This window comes from Strix aluco, chromosome 1 (assembly GCF_031877795.1).
Source record: "Strix aluco isolate bStrAlu1 chromosome 1, bStrAlu1.hap1, whole genome shotgun sequence".
In the NCBI taxonomy this organism is placed as follows: Eukaryota; Metazoa; Chordata; class Aves; order Strigiformes; family Strigidae; genus Strix; species Strix aluco.
The window spans coordinates 8,643,789-8,666,848 of NC_133931.1; the positions used below are offsets into that span (position 1 = coordinate 8,643,789).

General features: G+C 40.5%; 1 protein-coding gene across 1 annotated transcript in view; it reads right to left on the reverse strand.

The window, feature by feature from the left end:
* Positions 1-20,684: 20,684 nt before the first annotated feature.
* The window catches only part of TG (thyroglobulin), a 162,003-nt gene continuing 159,627 nt past the window's right edge, over positions 20,685-23,060 (reverse strand). The window contains exon 48 of the mRNA XM_074837627.1: positions 20,685-21,035. Coding sequence (XP_074693728.1) covers positions 20,920-21,035 — 116 coding nt within the window. The 3' untranslated portion in view covers positions 20,685-20,919. The remainder of the gene's footprint in view (positions 21,036-23,060) is intronic.

Here is a 23,060-nt window from a genome sequence, read left to right on the forward strand (position 1 = left end):
AGACTAAAACACATCAGCTCACACAACCAACCACTCCAATACAGAAGTATGGCCTGCCTTGAACTCCCATTACAGGTTTGCCATGGATTGTAATACTGTTCTGGAGAGATTCCTGTCATGTCATACAGAGGTGCAGCAGAGACATGCAGAGTGACTCCAAGAGTTGCTCTGATGAATGGTATATCCCAGAGAAGCACAGCAGTTCAGCCAAAGACAAGCTGAAGCTTCAGTGTTGCCATCCTTGTTAGTGCCTGGTTCATCTAGCCTGCTCCAAGACTGTAATTTATCAGCTTAGGTTACTGCTGCTCATCGTAAATTACTATTTACCTCACACACACTTTAGTAATGACCCAAGTTTACATCAAATTTAATACAGTCTAAATGTGAAACATGTTTGGCTTTGTAAAGCTGCTTCAGTGTTATGTTGACTTTTATTGACAATTGTATTTATTTTTACAGAGGTAGTGTTTTTCTTTTCCCATGTCTTACAACATGATTAAGACAGAGGCAGAAGATTAACCCTTCTACATCCAGACCATTAAAACCCAAAGCACATCCAGCCAAGCTGCAGAGCCATACACAGACTCTGCTCAGGGAAAAAACACGAAGTCTGTGAGGCTTCACAAAATCAGGGACAATTTTGTACACGGAGGACACATTTTGCTAGGAGACAGTTATGCCCTATTGAACATAACGTAGTAAACTATTATATTAATGAAGTTTATCATATCTAGGCTCTGGCAACTTCCTCAGTGAGTGGCTTTGCCTAGCAGAGTCCTACTGAGCCTAGAAACTAATTTCAATTTTGAAAGTGTCTGTAAGCTATGTCTATGGCAAGTGACAACTGCATAGCATATAGTTACCCAGATATGCTTTAAACTGACTAGGATGAGTATCAAAAGCCCAGAGCTTTAATGTGGATTCATTTTTTTCAGTCAGATAAACTAGCCCACCCCTAGGCTACTGACAGGGTGCTTCTAACACCCACAGGGGAGTGATGCTTGGCATGGGCCAAAACTGGACCAGCTTCTGTGCTAACAGTTAAACTTTTAGGCATGACCATGGCATGGTTAAGCCCATTCCCCTATTTTAACACTACAGCTGTATCTGTACAAACAATCTAGCTTGATGTTCCTAATCCTGATGAATGCCTGCAAATTAGCACAGACACTAAAAAATCCAGAGGGTCATACTCTATTGAGACCTCGTGTTATTTCATGAGGCATTGTTATTTTATGGCAGTTGAGGCTCGCATTTTTACAAAACATAAGACAAAAAGAAGTCAGTTTGCCAAGAATGGATGTGTTCATTACCACTCCATATATGTATCACAGATGTCTCACAAGACAAAAAGCTAAGACTGTTCTGCAGCAGCCCAGATAATTTATGTTCCCCTTCCACAGCAAACTGTCCTTCCACGATCACAAAATATTTCCTTCTCCTTCCTCCTTAAAAGAAAAATAAAAAATAAAAGCACTGATTGGGATGCTTGGTGGGATGATGGAATGTCTGTTACGCTGAAATAGGGGACTGTGTTTGCTAAAAATTGATGTGTGGAGTGTAACTTTTATGTAAGTTTTCATCTTTAAACGCTTAACAGCTGCTCCTCACACAGGATGCTCTCTTCACCTGCAGAGTGAACACACAACAAAGCCTATGGTGCTGAAATATTTTGCGTTCTGTGATTTAGAATGTCTCTTCTCTTAGGGCAGGATATAATAAAAAATTAACCCATGGATCATTAGGAAATGTTTAGCGAGGGTGGGAAGGCAGGCAGTGATTTTGTAGTCCGTTGAGACCCTGTTACCTGGTGGCTAACAGATGCTTTCATCCTGAGATGAAATGCAGACTCAAGGTTCAAAAGTAGAATCTGTTGCCAGCTTGCATTTCTGAGATAAAACTATGGGGGTTTACTGGGACTAAAGCAGCTAATATCTTCCAAAATAATGGACACTGAAATATAGCAAAAGTACAATCCCAGTCATGGAATGAGAAGTCCATTGTAGACTGAAACGATGAAAGGATCTAATCAGCCTTTTATTTTTACATTTTTTCTCATGATGAGACCAGTTATGAGCAAACATTTTGTGTCCTCTTTATTTTTGGTTCTGTGTCATTGTTTATGGGGAATAAGATGGAAAGGTTTTATATATGATTCTGTGATACTACTGTTCTTTGGGTTGAATTTATTTGGGCAAGTTACTCATCTGTGACTAATTATACTTGTTATAATGCCATGGACGTGCTGTTCTAGAAGAGCTTTTCGGTATTTTTTTTCTTCTTTACTGTAAGCTGAATATGAATTTCCTCTATAAAATCCTAACTAGGATGTCACGACTCTCATTTCTGAGTATTTATTAATCACAATAATTTTCTCAAGAATCAGGAATAAAATTACTCTCAGCTAAGTATCAGATATACCCAGAAAATATAAAAGATATTACTCCAGTCTGCATTGTTGTCAATGCTCTAAGTGCTGCTCTTTAATAACACAGTATCTCAGACACAGCATGGAGGATAAGCAAGTTACAGTAAACAGATTCTTTCTTTGATAGTTCTTCACCAGTAATCCCAGTTCCACCACTGATTCAAAAACCACAGGACAAGGGCAACATTAATACTGCTCCCCACTCAGAATTTTGGGCTGTTTTCATTTGTCTTCCACATTTTTACACAAACAGATTTGCCTTTTCAACCAAACCATGATGGTTATAAATGTACTTTTATTTAAAAAGAACAGGCAAATCCTTGCAAAATCACAGGACCCCAAAAGCTGGATTTTGAAGAAAAACAAAAAGCCTGAGTCTTTTAATGATATTCTCCTTACAGTTTTATTCTTACCAATTGCCAGTTAGTCTAATTGTACATCTCTTGCTAAATACTAAAGATAGGATGGAGAGCAAGAGAGGCAGAGTTCATCAGTCTGACCACAAAAATGTTAAGATGTTTGTGCTAAATTAATCATAGACATATTCCAGAGGTGATGGAAGAAGACACGGATTGGGGATTGAGCCTATTTATTTTAAACACTTATCTTAGTATGAGAAGAATTTCCCTCTGGGATTGACCAAAAAGGGAGTCTCGTTCACTATTTGAAGTACATGCATAACAGATGCATGATCTATTTTAGATGACCTTAATGCTACCCTATATGCCTTCAACAGAGCTCCCAGAAGTCATGGCATGCCGTGCAGTCTAAAAGTGTTCTGGGAAAATACCAACCCTTGCAAAAGGCCAGAGCAGAAACCATACATGAAAGAGTGCTTCAAAATAGCATTGAAGTGGGGCATAAACAATGTGCATCCTCTGTGCAAGGATGAATTCTGCCATCCCATTACTGTCCTGCTCCTGAACTTTGGATGTTGCAGTCCTCTGGAATCTGATAAAGGGGGTAAAATATTTCAATTAATTTAGTTCTTATAACACACACGGTCATCTTAACAAAAGCCAAAATCCTATGGAGCAGTACTGGAAGGGCAGTATACCCAAGATGGAGACACCTCTAAGACTGCACATTTATTTTCTACCCGGTGCAAGTAATTCCCACTTGCAATACATATGCATACCAGTATCTTTGGAAAGTAGAAACATACTGAAAATTTGCTGAGGATCTTCACTTCCATCTTCACCACAAGCTGCCCCTGGTCTGATGTTAAGGTATAATTAGAATATACGCTTGCTTTCGTCACACCAAGCCAAGCCACAACAATGTGCAGTAATGGGTACTTCCGTTGTTATTATTACTGTGGGGCAGACAGGGTCTAGCTCAGAAGCACCATGGTGAAATAGTACAACCCTAATTGCCTTGAAATTGGGTCTAGAGGGAGTAGTTTCCTGTCTAAACTTGCTATGCTAATTATAGTTCTACAAAATGAACATGAACTTTGACCTGTGTTTGCAGACATAGCTTGAAGACAGCCCTTGGCCTGGCTCCAGGATCAGCCTCCAGATGGGTGGGTCCTGGCACTCATGAATCACCACAAAAGCAGATCCTCCTTGAGTACATTGAAAGAGGTGAAAAAATGCTGGCTGAACAAAGAATTTCTAAACAAAATCTCTAATGCAAACAGGGTGGATGGAAATTCACAAAGAGTAAAGATGGCAGACGGACCTTGTGAAAATATGTTTGTCTAAGCACAGCTTGGAACATAAAGATTGTTTTATAATTAAGATATGGTATTGATGGGAATCCAAGTTCAAACTCTGTCTCATGCAGATACTTGTTTCAAATTTTTCATCAAGACACTGATTCGATCCTTCAGAGCTAATAAAGACCTTTGAAGAAACAGGTCCCAGGTCCCCTTCTCTCTGAAAGATGGAGAACTTGTAATTCCTCTCTATACATCTTGGTTTTTGCATGAGCCCCTCCCCCTAAAGTCTGGTAACCATATGAAGGATAGTTAAAATATGTAAAGATAGCTATACACTTCCCATTTATAACTTGTAAGCAGAGATTGTCATAACACTCTAGGCTCTGAAATAAAAAAAAAGTATGAGTAATAATTTAGCAAAGTCATTTAAATGTGTCAACAGTTTAATTGCCTGGGGATATTTCAGCAGTAAGAAAGCTGAACCTTCTTGGATCCTTGGTAATTATCAGGCATCCTCAAACTGTAGTTTAGTTGATATTTTAGATCCTATAACTTAGATTCTATATTTGAAATATAAATGGGAATTATGTTGTTTAAAAATTTTTAACATAAAAATAATATCCTAGAGGGCATGAATGTATAAAGAGGGTGTACATTTGGTGTCTGTCAATCCATAAGAAATGTGTCTGTCATTTAGATCAGCAGTAATATATAAATTCACTGGGCATATCCCATAAATAAGCAGAGAGATAGGCTAATAAATGTATAAAATACTGATCTTCTGATCCTTCCTCTAATGTACTCGTAGTTTACATCACCTCCTGTCATGTCAGCCCTGGCTCTGAGATTAAATGTGTTGATGTGATTGGTGATAACCCTGTATTGCTATAGTGACAAAGGCAGCTAGTCTGCTTATATGCTCCTTTGCATAGCTAAACACTTGAAGTGAAATGCATCTCAGCAGGAGTACACTACTATAGCGTACTGAAACGTTGGCCCATCCTGCTGAAAGAAGGTGTATGACTTGGGGCTATGTCTTGTGCTGGCCTAGGATGATTTTTTTCCGTACATTTTGCTTGCAAAATCTGGCAACCTAACCTGCTCTGCATCCCTCCCCGCTTACAAGGTTATCCCAGGTAATTTAAATTTCATGGGCCTTTGGCTGAGATGAAAAGGCTAGAAGACAAGGTAAACTTGAGACACTCAGGTGAAACGTCTCCATTTTTTTAGATTAAAATTCCAGGAGCTAAGGCTGACCTATGTCAGATGTCAGATTATTATGTCTGAATTTAGTAAAATAAATCTCTCCACAGGTATTGTCTCTCAGAGTGATTTCTCACTGTGCCTGAAACACAGACAACCCTTTCAGAAATCAATGGTACCACTGTAAGGTGGTAAGACATGTAAACCAAGAAAATAGGGCAAATAAGGAAAACTATCCTCAGAAAGTTCCCCCTGAAAAAAAATCAATGCAGCAGGGAAATCATCACTGGAATTGTTCACAAGGATCTTGGGGAATGGAAGGACTTTTATAGAGGAGTATTCCTTTATAAAATAGAACAAGTCAATTCATTCACTGCAGCCACCCACAAATCCCACTTAATTTTCTTTCTAAGCCCGGCAGTGTCTTGCACAAGACACTGTAACCAAGGTTGAATGGTTAGACATTGAGTATTAAGGACAGTAGGCTTTTCGTTAAGAATGTTTTTCAAAAGCATCCCGTTTCAAATGTGGTATTCAGCCTCCTAAGTACATCTAAAATGCCTACAACTCATGTAGCATCATGCATTATTGATTATTTGATTCCAGTCAGAAGTAATGAATGGAATGTGCTAAGCTAAAATGAGAGTCAGCCCTAAAATTCTTCAGCCATTAGTAGGTCTGATCATTTTGTCAGCAGCCTCCAAAAGATAATTGTTATTCAGTTCCAAAACTCCAAGCGCCAACAAAGTTTGAGCATTATTTGTCAATACACTGTATTAAATACATCTGATGGTGGCACAATAATTTGAAAAATATTGCAGTCAGGATGGGATTACTGGTGTCTCGTCTGTTACTACAGGTAACTGGGTACAGTAGTCATCACTAGTGATGTGATGACAAGGGGAAACATCCAGAAGTGAATCTCTTTTTTAGTAAAAGGTTCTCTGAACTTGGCTGTGTAAAAAATTGGAGTGGAGGGAACGTTTATATTCCAGGTTTCCAGGTTATGTTAGTCACACTGAAATTAATAACACTTAGAACCAAAATGCTTTCTTGCAAAAATACAAATTTATCTTAGGTAAAACGGATACATTTTTCATTGATGCAGGCACTGAACATAATAAAGAATAAGTCTGTGTTTATCACATGAGAAGCTCACAAAGTCTCCAGTACCTGCATTTTCTGGGTTAGGGAATAAAAGGATCACATGGACATAGGCAAAGTGGAATTTCCATCACAGCAGCGCAGAAACCCATGTTTTCTCATCCCAACACAAAAGAAAAAATGAACACATGCCTTGGAAGTATGAAACTGTGGTTGAATTTCCAAGAAAGCTTAGCAGCTGTGATTGAGCCAAATGCCTCAAGCCAGGAATCCTGGTGTGTGCACATTAGAGGAGAAGAGTGTTTGGAATGCTTGTGGCAAGGAATGTCTTCAGGCTCAGAGAGGTCAGAGGGGCTACTCAGAGAGCGGGACAGGCTACTGTGCTGGTGCAAACAATGTGGAACCAGGTCTCTTGCCAAAGGGACTACAGAAAAAAACAGAGATGAACATTTTACTATACAAAACAAGACCTCCTTGACATTTCATGCATTCAGAACTGACTGATGTTGATGAGCTCTAGAGTAGTCAGGCAATCAGGAATCCCAAGAAATAGCATTCTGAAGGCCTCAAAACTGAAAGATGATTGTGAAATGAAAACTGATCTTTAAGAGAAGGCCTGGGTCAGAAATGTATCTTTCAGCTGCCTTTTCTTTAATCCCTTGTCCCTTCCTTAGCTCCTTCTCTGTCTCAGACATACACTCAGACACAGCCATGAACATGGTTCAAAGGAAAAATAACTCTTCATATTAAAAAAAAACCCTAAGAGAAAAAACCAAACCCTAATGAACCTGTCACTTTAAATTTTTATTCAAAATGTATTGAAAGCTCTGTCTGGAGGATGGATGAAGGAAGAAGAAAGTGGAGATAGGTAAACATGTTGACTGACATGTGGCAGTCCTTACAGCAGATGGGACTGTTAGGATTTCACTTTGATGGTTCACCCCAGGAGAAAGACAGTCTGAACTGGGAAGTCCCCTGCTCACACTGGCATTTTAGGATCTCAGTGTGGGATTCCTCTGGTTACATTGGGGTGTCTCACAGGCATCCCTTAATAGGTGACGAACAGTCAGTACACTTTTAGGCATGAAGCACCTGATCCATGAGGTGCATCAGTCCTGGGAGAAGCCCTTAGGCCATGCCCTAGGCTGCTCTGCAGCTCCAGCAGAGGAACATCCATCTGGAGGCACATCCTCTGCCAACACCTGCAGGTGGTCATTCCCTTTACAAGGCTCCAGAAAAGCCTACTCCCAACCTTTTATAACTTACGGGGAAAAAAGAGAGATATTATTAGCAAATCTTAGAAAATGGAGCCATTTTCTGGAGTTACTCACTTCTTTCCATTATCTGCAGTGGTTACACTTGCATTAGTGAATTAAATAAATCTGGGACCACTCTCTGGTCCCGAGTGTATATATGATGTGTCCGTGCCCAGGCACTGGCAGGGGGCTGCAGTGTGCAGTGTAGCCAAGCTGGGGACGCCCGGGGGAAACCAGGTTTCAGCAAGGGCCAAAGGTGGCCCAGGCAGAGGAGGAGGAAGCCAAGGAGGGAGCAGCAGCAGAGGGACCCCGAGGCCGGAGGACGAGGAGGGCAGGAGGTGCTGCAGGCCCGGAGCAGGGATCCCCTGCAGCCCTGGAGAGACCCCGCGGGAGCAGAGATCCAGCAACATCTGTAATGTCTTCTCTAGATCTGAGCTCAGATCTAGATTGGCCATCATTTTTTCTTATTTTCACACCATTGATAGAGAGGAAAAGTGTCAAGTTCATAAATGTCACACAACCGGTAAACTTTGTAGACTTTAGGAGCTGCAAGTGTATGAAAGGATTTTTCCTTCTCTTCCCCCACATCCTCCTCTCCTGGATGTTTACTAGGGGACTGGGAGCAGATCCTGCTGGTCCTTCATCTGTGATAGTACATGGTGCTGAGGGTGCTGGATCTCCCCTTGTCCCACCTCACTCCGCACCAGTATGAGACCTCCTACCCTGATGCATCTTCTGTGCAAGACAGGCAATTGCTCCTGTGTTTCCTGGATTGTCACCATCACTTCACATCATCCTCCCTTTCAGAACGATTAGTTCTAAGGGATGATAAACAATATCAGGGAACACAGGAAGAGGCAACAGAAATAGTTTTGTCAGGATATTATTTCAAAACACTCAGTAGATGAAAGTTAGAAATTATTAAAGTCATCCAAACATTTGGAGTAGTTGTGAAACACCTGGCCCCAGATCATCTGTGATTTCTTGCAGGATGATAAAAAAATGAGGACCCTTGAAGAGCTTGCAAAAACAAATGATTCAGGGACCTCTGTTTGCTGCTCAGGCTTTTTTTTTCAGTCACTTAAGTAAAAAAATGAAACTTGCATTTTCTATTGTGTTTGCTGTACTTTGGAACCGAATAGAGAAAATATTCTTCTATTTCAAATTAACAGTCTGAAGACTGAAAATCTGTGCCTCGGCCTTCATGGTGGAAGTGTGACTGGAGCCTCCACAACAAATCTTCTCAAATGGCCAAGGGTTATGCAAGAAGGAATACATTGCTATATCCTTGATCTTTTTTCTCTTTTCTGCCTTTTGTTCTATCAACACTTTAATTTTCTTCATTGAGAAACAACCTTTAATCCCAAAGGATCCCTGAATGGTAGCCTGGGGCTTTTCAGAGCTTTGAATATTTGGATTCTTTAAGCAGAGAAGAAAAATTAAAGAAAACTTCAGCTCTTCATCTGAAGGCTGTGTCTGACTCACCAGCTACTGGACAGCAAGCTGGAAAGTTTTAAACTCTCCTGACAGTTTTGCCCATTAATAACTGAGATGATACATGCTTTTCTGAGACTGCCAAGAACCTCATCTGCCACAGGCTTTAGTCAGGACTCTGTAGATTATTTTTATGTCACTTAACACTTCTTCATTGTGAGGGTGGTGAGGCACTGGAACAGGTTGCCCAGAGAAGCTGTGGCTGCCCCCTCCCTGGCAGTGTTCAAGGCCAGGTTGGACGGGGCTGTGAGCAACCTGGTCTAGTGGAAGGTGTCCTGCCCATGGCAGGGGGCTTGGAACTAGATGATCTTTAAGTTCCCTTCCAACCCAAACCATTCTATGATTCTATGATTCTATGATTCTGCAAAGGACATTTCAGTTAATAAAGTTGTTCACAAGAAGACCCTAAAAAGCAGTGGAGAAAAATTGACAGGTGTCTGTGGAGGGATGCCTGGATCCACAGCCCTTATCAGCTCATCCTAGAACTGTTGCAGTCTCCCAGGTCCTTCACTGGGATTGTGCTGGGTATCAATTCATCTCTGTCATCTGCAATTTCTGTAGCCATAAGCAAACAGAGTGGTGCTGTCTAGAAGAATTACTGAAAAATCTGCTACTGTTAAGCGCTTTTAAATCTTCCCTTTAGCTAGCAATGGTGCTCTGTGTTTTGGGAATTTAAGATAAGAGCTCTTGTTGCAGTTCTCAGCATCTGCAAGTTATCTGTCTGCAGGCATTGTCCCAGAGCTGTAATGAAAAATAACATCCCTCACATGCCACTAATTCTGCAGGTTCAGATTACATCCAAAGAAATAGTGTCCAATGAAGACTGCAGCCACTGGGGCAAATATTATATATGAGTAAATTTGATGTTCTTGCATTCTGAAAGATGTACAGATGATGATGCACAAGAGAAAGCCTTCAGAGTGTTACTGAGCTGGTATCCGTGCATCTAAAAGTGGTGTAAAAACTTCATCAGTCATGGGGACCAATTTACTCTATATGTTAGTAGGTTGAAAAGATTTGTGTGCATGCGTGTATATATAAAATGTACTTTCTCCTAACAGAGGCTATCACACTGTTCCTGCCCAGGATTTGCTGAAAATGCTGTGCCTTAGGCTTTTGTTTAAAAGATACTAGCAAGTGTCAGGAAACATGCACTCCAGTTGCACATCACACTTGAAGGGAGACTTAGCAAATAGCTAATTATTTACATCTTCCTGTGTAATTGTAGCAATATTTCAGTTGCACTGAGTCTCTGGCTTGGCTGCATAATGCACACCCTTGGAGGGAGACTTGCACTGACAGAGGAAGCCTCTGTCCTGCTGGGCACAGCTGTGTTGAACTGAGCACCCTGCTTAACCCTACCCCTGCTCCTCCTCCTCCTCCTTCCCAGCACCACCAGCTGTGGCCAGTACCCCACTCATTCCCTGCACGTCTGTTCCCCTCTCATTGCCCCTGTGGATCTCTGGTCCTTCCTCTGGCAAGAAGTGAACACCCAAGTTAGTTATCAAATAACATGATCTGGTATTAGATGTTTTTAGCTCTTGCCCTGTTCTGCCCACAGGGTAGTGGGGGTTTGTAGTTATGCCCCAGTTATTTCTAAACTAGCCATGGGTCAGGCTCAGCCCTGCATCACCCTTCCCTCCCCCCTTTTTAAGGCTGGCCTTGAAGTGCCAGCATGTTTGTCTTGCCCTTCCCTGTCCACTCCTCTCATCAGGGAAGACTTTGACATGAAGTCAGAGAGATCTTTGCTGTGGATTTCAGAGGGAGCAGACCTCAGCTCTGTTTGACCCTCTGTTTTCTTTCTAAGTACTCAACAGAACTTCAGGCTGCTTCCAGGGCCAGATACTTTCTTGGCCAGTTGCAAGAAACCTTCCTGATCTGGCTGTGGTACAAGTGGTCAGAATTTCACTTGGATGAATTGTTTTCAAACAACGTCTCCAATGTATTAGGCAAAAAAAGGCTTTTCTTTTGATGTCAGCTGTGATGCAGGTTTTTTTATCTCAGCTGACTTTCATTCACAGACCTATTTACTGTGGTGGATGAGTGAAAATGATGAGTGGGAATTAATCATGTTGTGTCTCAGGCACCACTGCAGTGCAGTTTTAATTTGTTTATTTTTCCCCCTATACTCTTACCATTAGATTTTATCTAGTGCCCTTAAATGTTGCTCTCTGGGGCTGTAAATCAGCTGCTTTCTGCAGAGCTCCATTCTTTTAATTAGTACTAAACTGTCTCCTCAAGCACATTTTAACAGTATAAACACTATATTAATTTGTTTTGGTTTGTTTTTTTTTCTTTATTTGGCTATTCAAAGTCACTATAAACTGTGAAGTAAATTTCATGAGAAATGGAAGTGGAGTAGCTCCAAGTTCCCCACAGCAGCAGCACAATGAGAAGCAACAGTGCAACTGCAAAGTGCAGTGGGTAAAAAATTTCTGCTGGGTTTTGCTGCAGCTAAGGACAGCATCACAGCACAGAAGCCAAAATGAGCAGGGACTGGATTCCCTGCTAAGTGCCAGTCAGCTGGACAGAAGAGGGATACCTTGCTGGGACTTTGCAGTGCACGCCAGCTTTTGGCTTTGCATCAGAGGCTCAGCTTGAAGGTGAGGGACAAGAGTTGAGTGAGATAAATATGGGCAGTGTGAAGAAATGGGATATAGCGGAGATAAATAATTAGGGGTTAAAGAGAACAGAAAAAGCAGCTGCAGAGGGGAGGAGGAAGAGGGGGGCAGGAAAGAGACTGTGTACTGGAAAGCTAAGCCTCAGCAGGACAAGGAAGGGCTGCAGATACAGAGCAGGACTCTTCCAGGACAGCATTTCCTGTTGACTCAGGGGCTGTGATGAAACCAGTATCATTTTGGGAATGTGGATTTCTTGAAACATTTCTGTACTAGCAAAAGCACCACTACTATAGATGAAAAGGGTCTTTTTCTTTGGAATCTCATGAGCAATAGGAGTGCTTCTTCACTCATACAAGCTGATTTGTGTAGAAGGGTCTTCCTGGACCACCTACCCCAGTTGTGTCCTCACAAACCTTTTCTAACATAGACTTGACCTATGGCAGCATCAAGAGCAGAGTGGGAATGTGGGTCTCCTCTAATTTATCTTTTCATGAGAGTAATTTCTTTGCTATACCTTTGCTATACCCCATTGCTATACCTTAAAATCTACCTGGCTTTCAACTCTACCCACCTCCTACGGCCTTCATGAGATGACAGAAAAAGAAGGGTCAAGCAAATGATGAAAGAAGATGAGGTAGACATGTTTGGGGGCTTACAGCTCTCCCAGCCAGGCTTGCATTTGAACTGGTATGCTACAGAGCTGTAAGCACGACTCTGCTGAAACTCAAGAGCCCACTGGAAAGCTGGAAGAGGTTCTTATCATCTGTGACTTAGGCTAGTTATACCAGGTCTTTATTGTACTTATCTGGCTGTAAAGTGGGAATAATAAAAGCTCCCCTCTTTTCAGGCAGGAAAAAGAAGGAAATGTCTCATATTGTAAACATTTAATAAAAAAGATGATAGAATTGTGTTTGTTTGTGAAAAATGGAGAAACATCCTATAGAGACAAGTTCTGGAGATACAGAACACTCACCTTCCTTCCAGGTCTGCTGTTGGGAATTAAAAGTAGTAGCTGCTCTTGAGCATCATGTTGCACAACCTCTGGTGGAACACACCATGTGTGTCATTCTTACACATGATGTCATATTCTGTAAGCACCATATTAACTGAATTTGAAGTGATGACCATCAGCCAAGGAGGACCATGAAACTTAGCAGGTAGTGAGGATGCCAGAAGTGGAGGAGTAACCAAAGGAAGTGAACTATTGACACCAGCCTTGAGTCACTGATTGGTTCATGCTAAGGGGAACATGGGATCCCTCACCAGATCCACCCTGGTCAACCATGGGGAACTACATGCACTGGAGAGCAATAAGAATAATAACAGGGAAGGCTGATTTCACCCCGAAGAAAAGGCTGTGGATTAAAGTAGTAGGTTAGATTTGTCTGGGCAGATCCCAAGCACCTCATCCCTGGGAATCACCCTCAAACTTTAGCTTTCTAGTCTTCCATGAGGATTCATTGAGCTCCAGCCTGTGACACAATGTCCCTACTGAGAGCTAAGCATAGGCCAAGAGGTCTATTTTTAGCATGCTAAAATATTCCAGAAAGGTGAAAAAAGGGCATAAATCTGGAACTGGATTCCAGGGTGGAGGGTTGAGGGTTTTTTTTTGTGAAAAATAACTTCTCAGAGAAAGTGCTCCTTTTGGAGCATTTGTGGCATCTTGGAAAAGGAATAACTCATTCCCTCATAAACACAGTCACCACTCTGAGTGCAACGGGTGTAAATCAGTGCAGCTTGGAGTCTCTGGCTCTGCTGGCATTTTTGACTTCAGCTGAAAGGCAGGCCCATGGCTTCTGATAGAAAGATCACTGCCAAATTTAAGAGCTTCAGTCCTTGTTCAGGCATTTACTACCAGGCATGAAAGGAGTGCAAACTGCCATATAAGTGATCTGAAGCAAACACATCTGTCAGAGTTTGACTTCTCCTCTCTGCCTGTCAGCCCTCTGCTGCCTTTGAAAGCAGTCAGGCTTGTGACTGTATGTTTAACTGGGTTGGTTGACTCAGAAACAATTTGTCAGGCTCATCTTTTACCTAGCTCTATGGGAGTCTGTCTCCTGAGAGTGCTCATCCCTGAGGATTCCCACAGGCAGGCATGCACCCCTTGTGTCGTGATGTCCAAGGGGTTCAGCCTTCATCTCACAGCACAAGTCTTGACACCCCAGGAGACTGTAACAATAACTGTGAAAAAACAGAGTATTAGAGTCAGAGAAACCAGGCCATCAGCCACAAATCTGGCTAGTCTTGAGATTATTTCATGCCCACATCTGATGTACTATTTACCTACAAGAATTAAGGATAGGACAATGGGTATAGTAATATGTTTAGTTCCTAAGGTGCTAAGTTAAGTCCCTAAATAACTTTGTGAATTTGGACCAAATTGGGAGATGGCATAGGACTCTCTTCAGCACATTTTGGGAAGTCACTGCCTCATTTCTGGATGCCTCATCCCCCACAGAGTCCCTCACTGGCAAGGGAGAGTCAGTCGAGTCCATCCTTCCCCTGCTGTGAGCATTGCTGGAAACACTTCTACTACTACTGAGCAAAGTGCTGTTGGGCACCACCCCAGACTGATCTACACCCCATGTGATAGGGTCTGACTCATGTAACTGCTGTACACTACCCCTGCTACAAGTTAGGATTCTGAAAGAGAAACACTCATTTGGAGTTTTTCTGTGCTTTAGGCTGGGCAGAGATGCTGAAATTAATGATGCTGCTTTGGCCTATTCCTTTGATAAACCAGTCATTCAGTGTGTGAGTTATTTGCACTGTCTTTTAGCTGAATATGAGCTTTATTTCAGAGTTAAATCTCCCATCTACCAGCATCCCATGTGATCTAATCAAACTCTAGGTACTTCACATCCCCATCACACACTGCATATCTGAGGTCACATCCCTCTGGTCAGTGAGCTGCCAGCCTTCCTACTCTAATAGCATCTCTCATCTCCACCTGGCTGTCTGTGTTCCTCTGCAACTCTGCTCTGCACTGGCAAATACAGCAATACCTGCATGCAGGTTTCAGTTCATCATGATGCTGCAGAACTCTATCTTGATCTACTATCTTGATCCATTCTGCTTCATTTCAGGTTTCTTAAGGTCAGTGTTTGCCCTTGGGAAAAATTGTCATCATAGTCAGGAAAAGGGCTGTGCTAGACTCAAGCTAAAAGCCTGCTGGAGGCAGGGCCTACCACTCTTTCATGCTTGAGCTGTGCCAGTTTTGGTAGTTACAGAGTAAGGTAGTCAGCACCCAGCCATTCACATTTCTCTTGCCACTCCAAAGATCAGCCTTTAATTCAAACGTATTCACTGTGTTTTATGATACAAGTACTGAGCAAGATCTTCAGAGCTGGAGTAAGTCCCTGCCCTACCTAGATATCCTGTTCTTAGGGTACCTAGCCAAAATCTTTTAAACAAAAGACTTTTCACTGAAAATTCATCCTTCTGGTATTTAAAATTGATGTATTTGAGCAATTATGATTGCATAATGTAATTCTTTTTATGAGAGGCTTAAAATCAAAACCATAGCCTTCCTGATGGTTTCTCAGTGTTTTCTTGATAGTATTTTTCTTCTCTTCCCCCTGCCCCCCAGACCAAACAAAACTAAAACCAGTTTATCTGACTCCTGCAGGGTGACAACAACTCTCAAGTTCTTTACAAAACCATTTTTTACCTTTTTTTTTTGTCTGAATTTTTGACCAGTTTTGAGTTTTGGCCTTTCAGCCCAGAAGGATTCCATTTGCTTTGCTGTGGAAAGACAATTCAACTTTACACACTCTCTGCACATGTTGTGTCAATCTGTGGGAGCTGAACTGAGAAGAAACAGCAAGCCTCTTTGCTCTTCAGCTTGGGCTCTCATTTCACTTAAACTGCCTGACACATGCAGAGCAGATCACTACCTTCAGTGGTATGTATAAAGTGCTGCTGTAAACTGATTGTGACTTCACTGACTTTTTTATATTATGATTGTAAAATAGGGATATATGGCTCCCTGTATAGGTATGCATTACCTCTGTGTATGAGACAGTACATATATGCTAATAATGGTCATGAAGAGTGCTACCTGCCTCTTAAAACTGACCAGCTGTTCATGTGAAACAAAAATAATATGCATTTTTTTTTTGTCTGTCTTGCTAAAAATCTCCATCTTCACCAGGGAAGCTAAGCAAAAAACTATAACTTCTCCCTTCACAAGTCAATGAACTGCTGCCAATTCAATGGTGCTTTTCAGTGTGGACATCCGCTCATTATGAAAGGGCCAAGACTCCTAAATGAGCACTGACCATTGCACAGATGTTGGGTGGGGTTTCCACAGCCATAATGGGAACCGGGCATCCAAATTCCCTACAGGTTAGTGGGATCTGACTTACAGAATTCCTTAGTCAGCTTTGAAAAACAGCTGTAATGTTTAAAAATATGCAGTCCCATCTGACTTTGATACAGTGGCCTACAAGATACTATCAGTTTTGTTGGCTTTTGCTCACTAGCCCCTCTATAGAGTGATTATGTAGGAAGCAGCCAAGATAAACTACTGAGACATTGCTTCTCATACCATAATAGAAGAATATATGAGGAATAACAACAGTAAGGAAAGCGAGTTCTTAAAAAAACCCAAAACAACAGCTTTTGTAATGACTCAAAATCTTCACTATGAAACGTGGCATTTTCCACACTCAACCATACAGCCAGCCTCCTAAAGAGTGAGTAAATTTGGCAGGAATCCTGATGCAAAACTGTCTTAATTCTCCTTGACGGCACATCAGCTCTCAGCTGAAGTTTGCTGAGTTTTAGTCACTGCTGGAATCAAAGGGTGTTTCTTGGTCAGCTGGACCAAAGGCCACGCTAGAGGATTCACATCTGCAGGGGCAGGAACTAGTGACCTCTCAGCTTTGGGCCAGATCAACATCATGGAAATAGAAAAAGTGGAAAGTACTGACTATCACACTTCCTATTAACCAAATTCTCTCACCACCTGAAACTTATATAAAATCTCTGCTAGGCTGGTGTCTATGTTTCAAAGGCTAAATGAGAACCATGTGGAGGATCTTTGGCTTTGTGATCATGTTTATTTTTTTAGCTTCATATAGGGAGGAACAACGGTCCATAAATCTATAATTACTACTATATAAGCCACTGCTATATATTGTAGCTGGAGCCTTTCATATAATACAGAGTATTGGCTGTGATGCTGCTATGGTGAAAGACTGAGTCGTTAAATTTAGCCAAGAGAATTATATGATGTGGGTCCCTGAAATAGCAGGAAAACAACTGTGATGTTCCAGCTGTATGTGTCAAGTACTCATGAAAACAATTAACATTCCAGCATTGCCATTTAGTCAGTTGTTTTCTTTTCAACTCTGCATGGTAGAATCTTTTTAATACTCTACATTTTTTTCTGTTGGCTAAAATCTTCTGTTCAAAAGAATGACACAAAATGCTGTAGGTTATATATTCAAGCCTTAAAATGCAACATAACTCAGGTTCCATATACAGAAAGGTTCTGATGGCTTGTTGTTCAAAAATTTCAGATTAAATAATTTGCATTAACTTGGTTTGTCTGTGTGTGTGTTCATAAGGAAGTTTCAAAGGATGCTTTACTTTTAAGAAATTAGAGCTATTTCCAATAAGAGGGAGGAAAGCATGGCTCTAGTCTGCATGCTTCTATGAATTGTTTCATTACCAGATCACTGAAGTCTTTGGTATTTCAGCTTAAAGCATAATGACCTAAATAGTCTGAGAATGTATTTTTCTTACTAAGTATTATATGTGGGAGTAGACTTGGCCTCCCAGTATCACTAAGGCTGAAGTCTCCTGACCTCTCTTTTGGTCAGTCCACATGTAGGCTTTTCTAATTAAATCTCCTTATTGGATTTGACTGGGCTATTTCTAACAGTGTGGTTCTCCGTAAGGAAGGGTAGTAAAGTCAGGAAGGTGACCAGATTTACAACCAAAGACTGGATCACTTGTACTGCTGCAAAAGTTGCTTCGATTTTTAATGATGTTTGAGCTTAAGGACCCAGGATGAAGGATGGGTGAAATATGGGATTGGATGAACATATGGGATCATGAGACTGCATTTGTCTGAGTCAAAATGCACCTTGGCAGAAGCAAGTTAAAAGAGATATGAAGAATGAACAGGACTAGCATAAGGGAAGAAGAGGGTGCAAAGAACTGGGGAAGAGTATCGATTTTTAAAGGAGGAAACAAATAGTCGGCTATAGAAGAGAATGTGGGGGCTTCTGGGAACCCAGAGAGAGACAGAACAGTCTAAAGGGCTGCATTCAGTGCAACAGGGTGAGTTTAGGGCAGTCAGTCACTAACGAAATAAAGATGTTTTACAAAAACTCCATATTTAAAAAGGTTCTTTTACCAAACTGCCAGTTAAGCTGAATACCTCAGGAGGGGTGACCTAAAAGCCTGGTCATACCTACCTACCTACCAAGCCTACCAGATGGCCAAGAGTAGGCTTGTAATTAGGAGCCTACAAGGCTGAGCTGCTGAGTTCCTAGCTCAAAATTAAAACCTTTTCTCAAATTACATAGGCATATCTGGGCTCAAGGTGGAGCTGAATAGTGAGTGGAGAAAGATTATATATTTGAATTCACTAACATGAGTCAATACTGAAGCCTTTTACTGTCCTCTGTTTATCAGCTCCATGGGCAGCAGATTAATACTAGTGTTGCTGTGTATAACAATTAGTTCTCAGAGATACTTAATTTTGTGTTATATTTTATGCTTTATGATATTGTGATGCAGAAGACTACATTCACAATAAATTGAAAGGAACCCTGATGAGCTGAGCATTTCCTGTTGGAGTTATTGAATTTGTTGGAGGTGCTTGGCTTTTTTCTTAGGATTTGATGGTTTAGAAGCCAATTGAGATTAATTACTTTTTGGGAAGCTGGCCTGTTTGGAATGACACTACCAAAGTTGGTATACACAGGAGGGAAAAAAATTCTTCATTTGCATTTCTATTTGTAAATATTCATCTGTGTAAAATAATAATTAAAAGCATATGTTTATAGTTTACTAGGATTTAAATTTTTTAGGCATTATATTTAGCATTCTAGTCTTCATACAATAGCTTTTTAACATCTCTTTAACAGGAGCTATGGGATATTGGGTTGATTCATCAAAACTGTTAGTCTCATGGCCCATTTTTCCCCAAAGTGGGACTCTGTAACAATACAGCCTGGCATATGGCTATACCAAACCCATTCTCCACAAACAATAGCCCATTTAACATCAGTATTTCACAGGGATTTGGCTCATGTTCTGGAGAATTTGATTTTTTGGAAGAGTACAGTGCAGAAACAATGACTGTTGGCTGGGAGAAGGTGCCTCAACGTTAGGATTGAAAGATAGGAAGACCAATATAGAAAGCAAAGTGACCTAAAATAGTTTTAGATGAGTTAGTTACAATGCATTTGTTTAATGGATGAAGAAGAACTTTTCACATTTGCTGAAAATTTATGTATATATACAAATATATATATCATATTAAAGATTCACAGGACTATTAGGGTCAAGCTAAGGAGGACCAGGATGCTGCTGTTGTGGAAATTAGGTGACAGAACTAGAGAAACCCACATTTCTTTAATCCAACTCACTGTTAAATGAATATGAAATACTGTAGCTCAGCTTTGGGTCTTCCCAGGGCTGGAGATATGCACATGACTGTCTGCATATGTGACCACATGTAAAATCATACCTGTTATTAAATAAGAAGTTTTGGTGGGGTGCATTAAGTTTTAAATATTAGACATTGATTTCCAAGAGCAGTCTCAAAAGAGGAAAAAATAAACCCAGTCTTGGCCAGGGAATCACAACTGCTGCATCTATAGTTACTGCAAAGAAAGCATCCTCTGTTGGGCTGTAAGATCTAGGCTTTATAAAAAGTTCTTAAATACTGTCTTTTTTTCATTACTAGCTAGCTAGCATAGGTAAAGATAATGATGGAAAACACAGTTTGATTTCTCCATCTTTACTTTTTTATATTTAATCTGTTAACAAGCTTCTTGATTAATGTTCTTTTTATTGTTTATTGATCAGGGTATAAGAAGAATGACTGTTGCACAGTTTTTCTTTTAGCTAAGTAAAATCTTTGGAAACCTGGATACATGGCAGACAGCAGTAACTGTTCATGCACTGGCAAAGGTCCCAAGCAGCAAACAAAATGTTATGAGTTGTTTTATTAAATAATTTCAACACTGCACAAGAAATTTGGGTCCTACTGAAATCAATGGAAATTTTCCTATTAGTTTCAGGGCAACCTTGGTTTCACTTTTTGTTCTCAAGTATCATGAACATGTGTGTGATATACTGTCAATTGAGGTTTATCTGTTGCCAAATGATCCTAGCAGTGAATTAACAACCTAAGCCAAACTACCTACAGATCCATTAGCGATACCCTACGATGCACTTTTCTTTATGATTCCAAAACTATTCTGTATCTCACTTTCTCCTTACAAAAGATGAATGTTCCAAGGACAGCATATTCTAAGCTTTAATTGACATACGCTTTGTATTATCTCTGCTGTGTGTTGTGCTTTACCCAAATGGTCTTATACATATTTTCACGGGTGATCATGAGCTGAATATAGCATGTGCATGTGCCTGAGTTCATGTGAACACACTCAGTGCATACTGTTGATTCCCTTCTTATGTTGTTCTTCCTGGATCCAACCCCTTCCCATCTCCAGAATTCCAAACTAGGCTCCCATTCCTATCAGTAGCTTGTGACAGGATGAGTAACAGAAAAGAACAAGTCAGATACAACATCTAGCAAATTTGAGCCTCATCATCTGAGGGACTTCTCAGAGTTTCAATGTACATCCTTTTCTGGCTGGTGGTATTAGAGTGTGTTGGCATCTGGGTAGTTGCAAGAAATAAAGTCCAAGTACTTTTGTTTTGGTTTTGCAGTTTTTATTGATACTTCATTTTTCAAATTACAATTTCTTTTGACCTAAAATAATAGCTGTAGGGCTCATTTTGTGCCATATTCAACAATTTTCTTGACAAGCTACTTTCTTGAAAGGTCTACTTTATTTGTTCAGAAAGTTAACTAAAGGAAGCAACTTGTTCATCCGGTGTGACACAGCTGCATGGATGTACAATTGTGTAAGAAACCCATCCAATAGCACTGATTTTCTATCATCTGCTGTAAGCCACCTTGTCTCCCAGTGGCTGGCCCTCCTGGGATGTAACTCCTTCACTAGGAGCTTCACTAGGGCTGTTTTCTGCAGATGGCTCTCCATTACTTGCACTTCCTGAAAGGACAATACAATTAAGATTAAAATAAATGTCATATGTTTGATGCAGCAAGCTAGAAAGTATACACTTTGTCAATGACACTTAAGAACCTTTTTATGCAGCTATAAATGTTCAGGAAGCTATTTTTCTCAGTTTGCAGCCCATTTGCAAAATGCTTTGGGGTAATGTCAGATCACCTAATGGTAATTAAGTATCATGCTTCCAGCATGCTTTAAATAACTGCCACTGAAGTGAACAATAATTCGCACTCCACTTGTGCAAGACTTGTTCTCTGTTTTGTATTATCTCCTGATACTTACCTACCAGGCAGAAAGTGTGAGGAACGTTATTATTTTGTCTGTCTGGAATACATAAAGCACAAAGCCCCCACTTGTGATAGATCTCTTGTTCTTTATTCTTTACCTTCCATGATTTTAGTCTTCCACCCTTTCAGTAGTTGCAGTTGCTTCAACACCAAACTGTGCCAACAGAGTGGACTGATGGTGTTTATTGAATGTATCCTAGCCAGAGTGCTCTCACTGCTGCACAGATGTCCCTCATACTAAAGGAATCTGTTTTCTAGTGAAGATTTCCAAAAAGAAGGTGTGAATAGAATGGGTAAAAGATGAATGCTGACCACAACATTCCTGATTCGGTCTTGATTCAAGTCTGAACTATGAACACTGTTGCTTTATTTGGACTCTTGTGTGGCTACACATGGGGTGTTAGAGCTAATGGAGAAGGCTTCTGCTTTGCTAGCCATTGATTTTGCTACAGGTGGGGTCCAGTCTGGCTGACTTGGACACATAAAGTATGCTTAAATGTCTAAATTTAGACATGAGTTAGGCAGACAAGATTTCACTTTGGAGACAGTAAAGGTATCTCCCTCTCCTCAGCTGCAACACTGCTTACAAAGGCACTTATTTTAGGAGGACTGGCTCTGTTTAGATACCAGTTAGATGAGCAAGAGATGTAGAACAGATCCAAATCTACCTGTTTGGGACGCAGTGAGAGGCCCCATATAAAGGGGCTCACTGTAAGGCAGCGCAGCCCACCACACTATGCAAGGGGAATTTTAGCATTCAGACATACTGTCTGAATATATATAAACATTCTGGAGCTTCTGTTTTTAACTGAATTTCAAGTTATTAACACATTTCCCTGGAAAAAGCCATCCACAGCTTTTTTCCACAATGGCCACTCTTCTTGTTTCTCGTTTTGATGTTTCCCATGGAAACCATCATGATTCAGAATATAAAGCATGTCTTTGAAATGCAACCATGGGAACTCCATTTACTAAATCCAAATCTTTTCAAGCATCCTCGCTTCTGTAATTCCCCAGGTAAACTGCCCCCCAAAAATGCCAACTTTACAAACTGGTTTCAAACTAAATTTCAACAGATTTATAGATCATCTGCAATGAAACAGATTCAAACTTTTCTCCATAATTTGTAAAGGCACTGCCATTAAATATCATGAAGAATTGTTGCATTTATGACATGACTTTTGTTAAATTATCTTAAATTATACATTTCAATTATATGCCAGGAACAAATTATACATTCCCTCATTAAATATTGCAGTCTGATCACAAAATGAAACACCTACTTCAACTTTGACAATATTTTTACTAAATGGAAAGAAAACTACAGGTAACAGTGAAGCTGGGTATATACATAACAGCTTCTAGATCCAGCAGTGAATAACTTATAAGACATGTAACTTCAGCTGTACAAGAGACTCTAAATGAGAGGCTTTATTCCAGAAACTGCAATTCACGAGTTTAGGAGTAACACAGTTTTCTGTTGGACTGAGACTTAGGGTTTAAGATGAGCCTTGAGCCCTTAGTTATCCCTAATTTGACATTTCTATGCCAAGACATTTCACATGGCAGTAAACACAGGATCAAGAAAAAAATTTGAAAAGCCAGCTGCAGTTAGATTTTATGATCACTGGTTTCTTCTCCAGTTCTCCATTTTACTGAAAACGATTTTTTTTTCTTATAGATCACAGATGATAGATGAAGCTGGAAGGGTATTGAT